The 9,702-nt window shown below is 43.6% G+C and overlaps 1 protein-coding gene and 1 non-coding gene across 2 annotated transcripts; one reads left to right on the top strand and one right to left on the bottom strand.

Annotated features, from left to right (window-relative positions):
* Positions 1 to 88: 88 nt before the first annotated feature.
* LOC102674277 (homeobox protein Hox-A2-like) lies at positions 89 to 1,140 on the top strand (the record flags this gene model as incomplete). The annotated part of the gene is made up of 1 exon (XM_031513631.1): positions 89 to 1,140. A coding segment is annotated over one exon (867 nt), but the record flags the coding sequence as incomplete, so codon positions are not given.
* A 5,612-nt stretch (positions 1,141 to 6,752) lies between these two features.
* Trnap-ugg lies at positions 6,753 to 6,824 on the bottom strand. The gene has a single exon. It is a non-coding gene; the product is annotated as a tRNA-Pro (tRNA).
* Between the last annotated feature and the right edge of the window lie 2,878 nt (positions 6,825 to 9,702).

Raw genomic sequence — 9,702 nt, 5'->3', positions numbered from 1 at the left:
CCCGCGATGCCCGTTCCGGTTCCGATTAGCCCGCCTGCCTTGGCGAATTTACGTCCGATACCTGGCCACAGCCCTCCATCCCCTTTAAACACCTCTGCGAGCAGACTTTCCGGTAAATCTCTTCTCCAATTTATCCGCCAAAGGGACGAACGAAAAGTTCTCACCGCCAATTTTATTCTTCTGTTCAGACGTTTCAGCGGCAGGAGAGTCGCCGTCGCGCAACAGCACCCCGACGCCGCCCCCCAAGTCGCCCAATTCCATCAACAACAGCTCGAAGAGGATTCGAACCGCGTTCACCAGCACCCAGTTGTTGGAACTTGAGCGGGAATTCGCCTCCAACATGTACCTGTCCCGGCTCAGGAGAATAGAGATCGCGACGAATCTGAGATTGTCGGAGAAGCAGGTGAAGATATGGTTCCAAAATCGTAGGGTCAAGTACAAGAAGGAGGATCTTCCCTCGGGCCAGAGTCAGAAATGCTGTTGTCTTCGAACGTGCGGGAAGAGGAAGGAGGGGGTGTGCGGTGACGATTCGTCGAGTCGGAAATGCGAGCAGGATGATGAGAGGTCGATCACGAGAAACGCGGACAAATCCGTGGACGTTGCGATTGGCAACGTCGAGGAAACGTCGAACGTCGAAATGGCGGATCGTTTCGACCGCTCGTTCCCATCTTTCCCGGGGGCGGACAACTCGAAACGATTTCTACGGGAGGCGGAGGAGGGATTGAACGTTGCGGGGGTGATCGGTTACGAGAGGGACGTTCACGGTTTGTCGAGAGGGTCGAAGAGGAGGTTGGACGGGGTCGAGGAGGCCGAGGAGGAAGCGGAGGACAAGAAGAGACGGGTCGATGGGTCGCCGTCGCTTTATCGAAACGCGATTCAAGACACTGCTATCGCGCCTGTGTTCAGGGGTATAGGATGCACCAAGCACACCGTGGAGAGGATCGTTAATTCGTAGAAAATAAGATTTGAAAGGGAGAGGAAGAAGGGGATTCGCGTGTTTTCGTTGTATCGTTATTGTGTACGCGATCTACGTAAGTCTTGTAAATATTGTATATAATATATTTTTGTACGATAGAAGGAGAAGAAAAACGCTGTATACGTTTCGAGGAAAAAAATAAAATGATTGAAATTGAAATCATTGAAATTTGTCTCGATGCGATGCCATTTTGAATACCCTCGTTATGGAGTATTACGTTCCGTAATATCGCCGTTACTTTTTTACACGATAAATAACGTCTTATGACGTTTCCCTCGTTAGCTCGTTTACGTATATACGAACGATACGCGATTGATGGCGTAATTTCATTCGAAATTTATTTCATAATTTTCCAACTTGAAACGATAATAAATAGCAATCGTATGTAAAATACGTGTTAATTTAGAAGTTTATGAAAGAATTACGCGTTGAACAAGCGATAAATATTTCATAATGTAAAACGAGATAATTCGTGCCAATTTCATCGAATCGTAGCGTTGTTGCTTAAAATTCGGCCACAGCGGTAAGCCAGTGAATCATACGATTATATCGATTCCCCTATTACAAAAATTATCATCGAACGAAAAAAAAGGCAATTTGATCCGATCTAATTTGCACAGCACAACGTGGATAGTTGTTTATATCTATCAAAAAAAAATTGGATCGAAATGTTTATCGGTGATCTTCTTGCATCTCTCATTTCGTACAACGCATTGGCAGAATTCGAATGAAAGGTCGTCCATTCCAACAAGTAATAAAACCGGAAACAAATTTTCAATTTTCAACCAGCAGGGGATCGGGGAATCTATAAAAATTCACGAGCTACAATATTTTCATCGTGGATTACTCGTGATAAATAAAACACGGATGGAACGAGTTAACGATCATTAATTAGTAAATATGGATACGTGAAACGGGATCGTCGTCGTTAGCCCGTTGCCAATTACCCCGTCCACTTTCCGATTGTTAAGCCGCGATTATAAAACGGATTAAGAGAGCGAGAAGAATTGGACGAAGGATGAAAAAGGAGGAGGAGGAGAAGAAGGAGGAGGAGGCAGCAAAGGTGGCAAGGGACGTGGAAAAGAATCGGCGATGAACGGGCGCGTCATTGTCGACGTGAAATCGGGTGTGATGCCGTAAATCCTGGAAATTTGTCAAGAGGCCCCCACTTTGGGTCAAATTTAAGGTAAAACGTAGTTAATGGTGTTAAGGAGCGACGACGAGGACGACGACAATGGGCGGAGGCACTCTCGCATCCTCGTCGATCGACAATGGGACACTTGTGAGCTACTCGCGCTGTGGGTGAGCGAACCAATGAAAACCGGCTGTCTTTTTTTTTTTTCCTCACCTCCGCCACCAGGCTCCAGATTCCATTCACGAATCCTCGAGGTTTCGTACTCGGGGGCCTCATTCATCCGCGGCCAAGAATGAGCGACCGTTTAAGGGAAAAAGTCGGAATCAAAAAATTCAGCAAGGTTCGCGCGCCTCGTTTTCCTTTCTCTCTTTCTTTTTTTCTAAAGAGAGAGGAGAGCGGTGGTTTCAAAGGATCGGTTTCCTCTTTGATTCATAGGTTTCGAGTTTACTTACCGCTCGATGTTTTTAACGTTATTTTATATACCTCGAACATTTCGATGGAACTCGAATCGAATCCTCGATCGAGCCTCGAGGTAACGTTTCGCTATTTTCACCCGCTCGAGTTTTCCCGATTAGTTGAAAAATTACGCTCCTCCATGGGAGGAAGGAAGGGAAGAGGTTTGGAGAAGAAGTTGATCGGAGGGAAATATCCGTATTTCGCGGTGCGCGAATAACGATCGAAGCACTCCTTCCTCTCGTTCGTGTTTCGTTTGTTTGACTCGGGGCACAAAGGGAATTGTTTTTCCTTCCTCGCGCGCCAAGCTAAGAGATGAAAGGGGTATGTACATCAACGTAGTCGTAATCACATTATCGCTTTGGCATGCAGCGAATTTCGTCTCGAAAATACGATTTTCTTGGGGCGCAATCTACTTACTTAACTTACTCTCCCTCCTGCGAAACAACGACGCGACGTTCGTGATCAACAGATCGTGACGGAAACGCGACACGTTATCTCATCGAATAGTAAACTTTGAAATAAAGATTACTTTCGACAATTTTCTCTCGTCAATTTTTCCCCTTCGTTCTTTTTTCTTCTTCTTCTTCTTCTTCTTCTTCATTCAAACGGAGCAGATTTCCATTTCTAGTGGCGAATTCGAGCGAATTCCGTGTATCGGGGCAAATGATTCTGCGACTGGCGGTGGCCGGAGCGGCAATTCAATTTTCCAGACCCTCAGGCGTGTACAGGCCTCGTCATTCGCCTCGAATTCAATCCGATCCTAATGCACGATATGCAGATACGAGAGAAGCCAGTTCCTTTATTACGAATCTATCTCGACGCTTCGATCAAAGTTTCAAAGTCGACTAGGTAGATAGACGAAGAGAGGAAGAAAGAGGGGATCGAGAATTTCGGGGCGAGAAATGAAAATCAAAATCAGAAGACGGACAAATTTGAGAAAAGGCGAAAAATTAACGAAGAATCGGAAGGATCTTTCGTGGCTTGATTCAAAACTCGGTGAAAATTAATCGATTCGAAGAGAGGAATATCGCGTTAAAGAGGGAAACGTAGCCTCATTGGCCTTTATTACGCGGTGTTGATTACTATTGGAATTGTAATTATGGCCCGTATCGATGCGCCGCGTCGAAAACGATATTGGAATCGAGGTTGTTCCCGTCTCGAAATCGGATCGTTCGAGCCGGTTGAATAATTCAACCGAGAAAGATGTTCAAGAACATGTTGCGCGTTTTCGTAAACGATCGTGAACACGATCGTTGGACGGGTTCGTTCGCACGACATGGTTCCATTCCATTGGATCGCGCGTACGAACGTGAAGAAAAATTGAAGGGAAACCGCAACGGTTCTCGCGCGTGGAAACGAGAGAGAGAGAGAGAGCGAAAGAGGAGGAGGAGAGAGGAGATGGGGCGAGGAGGGATTAGAAAGGAGAGGAGGGTGAAGCGAGGCTTTCCGGTTCCGGAGCGCTAATTCATTTCATCTTATGCGCGGTGAAGAGGCGCTCGATCAAAGTTGAAAAGAGTGAGCGCGACAGCACTCGAGTAGCGGAATGGCGGGGGTTGCTCTCGTCGAAGGGGGAAGCACTCCGGGTGGTGGTGACGAGACGAGAGAGTAGAAGCGACGGCCACGGCTCGGTGCGGGCACTCGAAAGTTGAAACCGTTTTCTCGTGTTTGCCATTGCGGGGGGACAATGGCGAGGCGCGCGGTTTCAACGGTGAATGCAGGGAATCCCTTTTTAACGTTGTCGCGCCACGAGTACCGTAACGAATTTTTTCTTCCCCACAAAGGGCGCGCTTCTTCTCCGCGACACGCGGACAGAATTCCACCCGTTCTGGAATAACGGGCGCTCGCGTTGTTTGCGCTCACTTTGGAATTTATTCGACGCGAGCCTGATACTGAATTTTGAATACCTGAACCCGGGATTATACGAGGATTAATCCGCCTCGTATCTCGCGCGGATTTTTATCATTTTCGAGTGGAAGCGTATACAACGACGAAATCATTTCTCTCTTCCTCCTTGAGAAAATCGTTAAAATATATTTACCGTCGTTAAACTCGATTTCCTTCCTATCCGCGACGTCGAGTAACGAAAAGTCTTCTTTCGTCGACGTTATTTTTTACCAGATCTCGGATTAAAACTCGTATCACGTCTCACGAGTGAACGAATACGAATCTTTACAAAGAACGAATTATTATGGATGGTTGGCGCGCTCACGCGCGCTCCATTTTGTCCCCTCCTTTCGTCCCTCCGTCTTGAGGAAGGCATTTCGCCGCCTTACGACGATGACGGTGCACAAAACGTCTAAACGTTTCAGGGAAACGTGGAGACGAACGGCGCAGCTTTCTCATTGTGAGGCGGCCGCATTGTCCGATCGACTGCACTCGCCAACAACGTAAGCCACCGCAGCTACGCGCACTGTCCTCGACCAATGACACGAGAATAATTCCGCTGCACCGCCCACAACAACGCAACACGGGCGAATCTTTTACCTGAATTCGATTTAAAAAACTCTACACACCTCGATGACATTCAATTCGAGGCGAGGAATACGCGGCAACTTGTCGTCGATGGAAACCAATTTCAATTCGAATTGAAAAAGAAGCATTGGAAAATCATCCTTCCAAATCGTTTATCTTTTATCCGAGTTGATAATTAATCGTTCGCTCCAGTTATTACAATGTTATTCTACTTTTCTGTTATTATTATTAGCGGAGGGGAATTTCATCTACGAGAGAGAGAAAATTTGTTCAATAAGCGGGGATCCGTGGAAAAGCATCAAGTTTTGGAAGGTGACCCGGTTTCCCTCCGGTTTCTAGAGAAGAATAATAGAGACACGGTTCCGACGAGTCATTAGGGGATCGTTACACGTGGCAGGTGCCTTATCGCTCTCCTCGAGCGCCGTTTGATTTTCTTATTAAACCGTGAACCACGCACGCGTGTCCCACGCATCTGCCTTCGTCTAATTCTGCCACGCAACTTTCAGGAAATTAAGCTTCGTCGATTCGATTTATAACCGTAAAACGTGGCCGAGCGTGACGATCATCCTGGCGTCGAAGAGTTAACGGTGTCAATTCCACGAAAATGGAAAGGAAAAATAGGAAGAAAAGATCGTTGCGGCGAGTTTGAAGGCAACGAAGAGAAAAAAAGAAAAAAAAATAGAAATGAAAATTTAATTCATTCATTTTAATTCTTAGCAAAATATATAAATATTAAGTAAAAGAAATAAAAAGAAGGAGAATAAATTTTGAATTTTCGAGGTTTCAGATTCGAATTCAACTCATGTTTAAAGATCGTTTGTAATAATATAAGGATCGACGTAATATTTCCACTTGTTTCTTTGAAATTCGTCCTTTCGATTCCGTTTGTTACGATCCGCTTTGTGTCTACACGAGAAACTCGAATAGAAATTCTATCCTCTAGGAAGAGAGGATATAAACGAGACGTCTCATCCTTTTTCATTTTAATCGTAAGTAGAAATAGATGCACAAACGGTTCGTATGTATATATATATATATATATATCCCTGGTCTGGAGATGAGTGTTTGAAAGTTACGGGATAATGAAATAATAAAATTGTAGAAATGCAAATGAGCATCTGCCGTAGCGGATGATATACGAGGCAGACTGCTCGTAATTGTTTACGAGCCTCATCGTGGTTGGTTTGTACGCAATGATACGCGAAATATTCGTAAATTGTTACGAATGCTCGACGCGTCTAAATTTTATGCGTAATAAATGTAACGTATGCGAAGAGACGGATGCAATTTTGCATATTTATATATATATATATATATATATATATATATGTAATTTCGCGAGTACACGTAGAGAACAAATATTTTTAAAACTAATTTATATTTTTAAAAAAGAAATAATTATTAAATAAATTATTTCTTTCTTTTTTTTCTCCTCTTTATTTAACATTCGCACGATTCGAATGTGAAATAATTCAATTTGAGAATGGTCGCAAAACAATCCATGTTAAATTAAAAGCACGAACCAACTTGATGGAAATAATGAAAATTCATTCGCGTGACTTTTTTAACGTACTCTTTGACCGTAAAAAAAAAAAACTTGTACTTTTAATTCGTATAAAATGTAATCGTATTACGTTTGGCGGAAGGGATAGCATCAGTAAAAAAAACAAAAAAAATACATCGTCGAACGAAAGGGGAAGAGAAAAAAAAAACGGGCTCAGCCGGGATTTGAACCCGGGACCTCTCGCACCCAAAGCGAGAATCATACCCCTAGACCACTGAGCCTGTTGTGAAAAGTCTCACTTATTACGGCATGTAACCGGTTCCCGTAACACAATTTCGTGGTTTGAAGATTAAATTAATCTCAACGTTGATTGTGGTGTTTCGCGTTATGAAATGAACTCTCTGCATCGATCGATCTTTTAATCATCGTAATTAAAATCGCAGCTTTGACGTGTAATTTCAATTTCTCTGCGGTTAAACGTAGATACCTATGCGCGTATATATGTGTATATATAAATGAAACACGAGTAATATCGTAACAATTATTTGATTAATATTATAATTAACATTTCTACCGATCATCCGTTCCGTATTATTTGTTAATATTTCGTATACACGTATATTCGATTGATCAATCTTTTCGTACACGAAGATTAGGCGTAAAAATAAAGAGAAAGTCGTGAATGAAACTACGAAGCGCGGCTCGTAGACAATATACGATATAATATACGGTAGCACATACGAAAGTTTCTTTTCAAATTCGAGAAGATATTCTGACGCGCTTAGCAACGAGTAACGGTGCAATGAACTTTCGAGTAAAAATATACTTGCAGCGCGTTTTATATCGCACGTGTCGATAATCGCACGTATCAAGTGTCCGATAATCTTTTTTACACTCTTTTGCACAAGTCGATTGTCATGTTAGATTATTCTTATAAAATTCATCGGAATAGAATTGATAATCGAATATCGCGATCGAATAATTTGATTAAGATCTATCTTTAAGATGTACCTCGTTCTTTTTCTTTTTTTTTCACTTTTAATTCCATCGTTATCGCGATATTCCCTATTTAATCGAACAAGTGGATGAAACATTGGTGGGAACTGTTCGATGCTTCAATTTCTTAAGAAACTAGGTCGAATCGGTTGTAACGATTGCGAAACGAAACGAAGAGAAACGGAACTCCGTTTCGAGATTAATAGCGAGATCGTAAAGTCTGCCCTATTTGTCATAATTAGCACCATGAAATAGCCACTTAATTTCCATCTCCCCTTTCGTGAAAGAACATTCTCTCGTTGTGTCAGTCGCGGTGATGACACAAAAAAAAAAAAAAAAAAAAAGAAAAAAACGCGCGTGTATTGTGCGTGGCCACCGTGATGAACCAACGCGAGAACACCCTTTTCTGAACAGGCTACGAACCCGACCCAGCAACCCGTGTACAGCTGGTCACGAAGGGGTCGGGAGATTTGTAGTCGTTCCATGATTACACACCGCCTCGCCGGCAGAATCTAATCCAACCAGAGACTCCGCTGAATCCGTAGTTGTCTCGATCCCGATAGAGAGGCAATCGAGAAATCTACAGATACAATACCTATGAGAAGAGGACTACTACTACTACTACTACTACTATCCTGAGAGAAATGAGAGCTTCGTTGAATTTTCTCTGGATCTCTCCATCGATTCGCCATTCCTTCTTTCGCTCTCTTCGCGTAGAATAGAAATAATAGAGGAAGTATCCACCATGCCGAAGATTGTTTCTAGACTGTATCCAGTCCAAGTATCGATTTCCGAGATGAACTGTGAGAAATTCGAGAGATAAAATTACAGTCACGCAACCTTTATAACCTCTCGGGAGGCAAGAAAACTAGTTCCGATCCGACGGTCACTCTCTCTATCTCTGTCTTAACGAGTGACCACCTTTTAACGTCACTTTAACAGGTTCAGATACCGATCTACCGGCGCTCTTCCCTCAGCTGGAGGGAGGGAAGGAGGTTTTTCACGCGATGATTCCCGAATCGGAAATTTGATCGAGATTTGGAGAAAAAAGCGGAGGACAGCTCGGTTGATCGGGTTCCGTTCCAGGCTCGAAGACAGGGAACAACCTGTCCTTAAATCTCGTCGAGTCACCGCGCTAATCCTTATTTAACCCTCCTCCCCCCTCCGGTTTATCGGCACGATCGAGCAGCGGGATTAACTTAACCGTTTCAACAACAATGGGGCACACGAGAAGACACCACTTAGCCTACCTACACCTTCCTGGTAACCCAACGGTATCTCTCGATCGAAGGCTGGAACCGGTACCGAGAATCACTTGTAAAGTTGTCAGTCCTCGTGTCCAGATACGCGTCAGCGGAGGAGCCATTCTGTAATGGAAATTGAGTAAGGAATGCAATTAGCGGGGAACATTTCGGGCATACGAAAGCGACAATTAGTGGTGACACGCTTGACAAGCCGCCGGTACTTAGACAATGCGATAATAATGATCGTTATCGGGCGGAATGATCGTTAATATCGGGATAATATCTTCTGCGTGTATCGATGTCGATGCTGTGTATTAATTAATCGATCGATGTGATTTCATTGTTGTAAACTTCTCTCGTCGAGTCGCGTTTCATTTTTTTTTCTTGAAGAAATGACGAATAGCCGGGATCGGTTGAAGAATGAATCAACGAATAATCGATCGCCCTCGTAATTATTATTCGCGGTGGCGAAAATCGTTAACGTTTAAATCGTTTCGAGATTAATTAAACGAGGCATTCGCGTCGCTGGAACGGACAAACGTTGAAAACGTCGTCGTGTTTCAAATGACGGCCCGTTAATGAGAGATTTGCATAACATTAGCTACCCTTCGACGCCGAATTAACGTCCCTCTTCGACGGTGACATAATAGCGGGACAATGAGGTTCGACAGTGCAGAGGGTTGCACGATGCGTTAACCGATGCTATAAAAAATCGTGCCCACTTATGCCTATGCTAATTTTATCCGCTGGCGTGACCAATCGAGCCGTTGTATCGACCAAATGCGCCATCCTCGAGACAAGGGTTAATTGGTTAAGGATTGCAACGTACAATTGCCGGCAATCAAACCTATTTTTTTTATTTCTATAGATATTATTAATAGATTCGAATAAGTGAGTTTTAATGTGAGTTAAAGATTTA

Source organism: Apis dorsata, unplaced genomic scaffold (genome assembly GCF_000469605.1).
Source record: "Apis dorsata unplaced genomic scaffold, Apis dorsata 1.3 scaffold_683, whole genome shotgun sequence".
NCBI lineage: Eukaryota > Metazoa > Arthropoda > Insecta > Hymenoptera > Apidae > Apis > Apis dorsata.
Note: the sequence above shows the minus strand (reverse complement) of the source record. Positions and strands in the feature narration are given on the sequence as shown.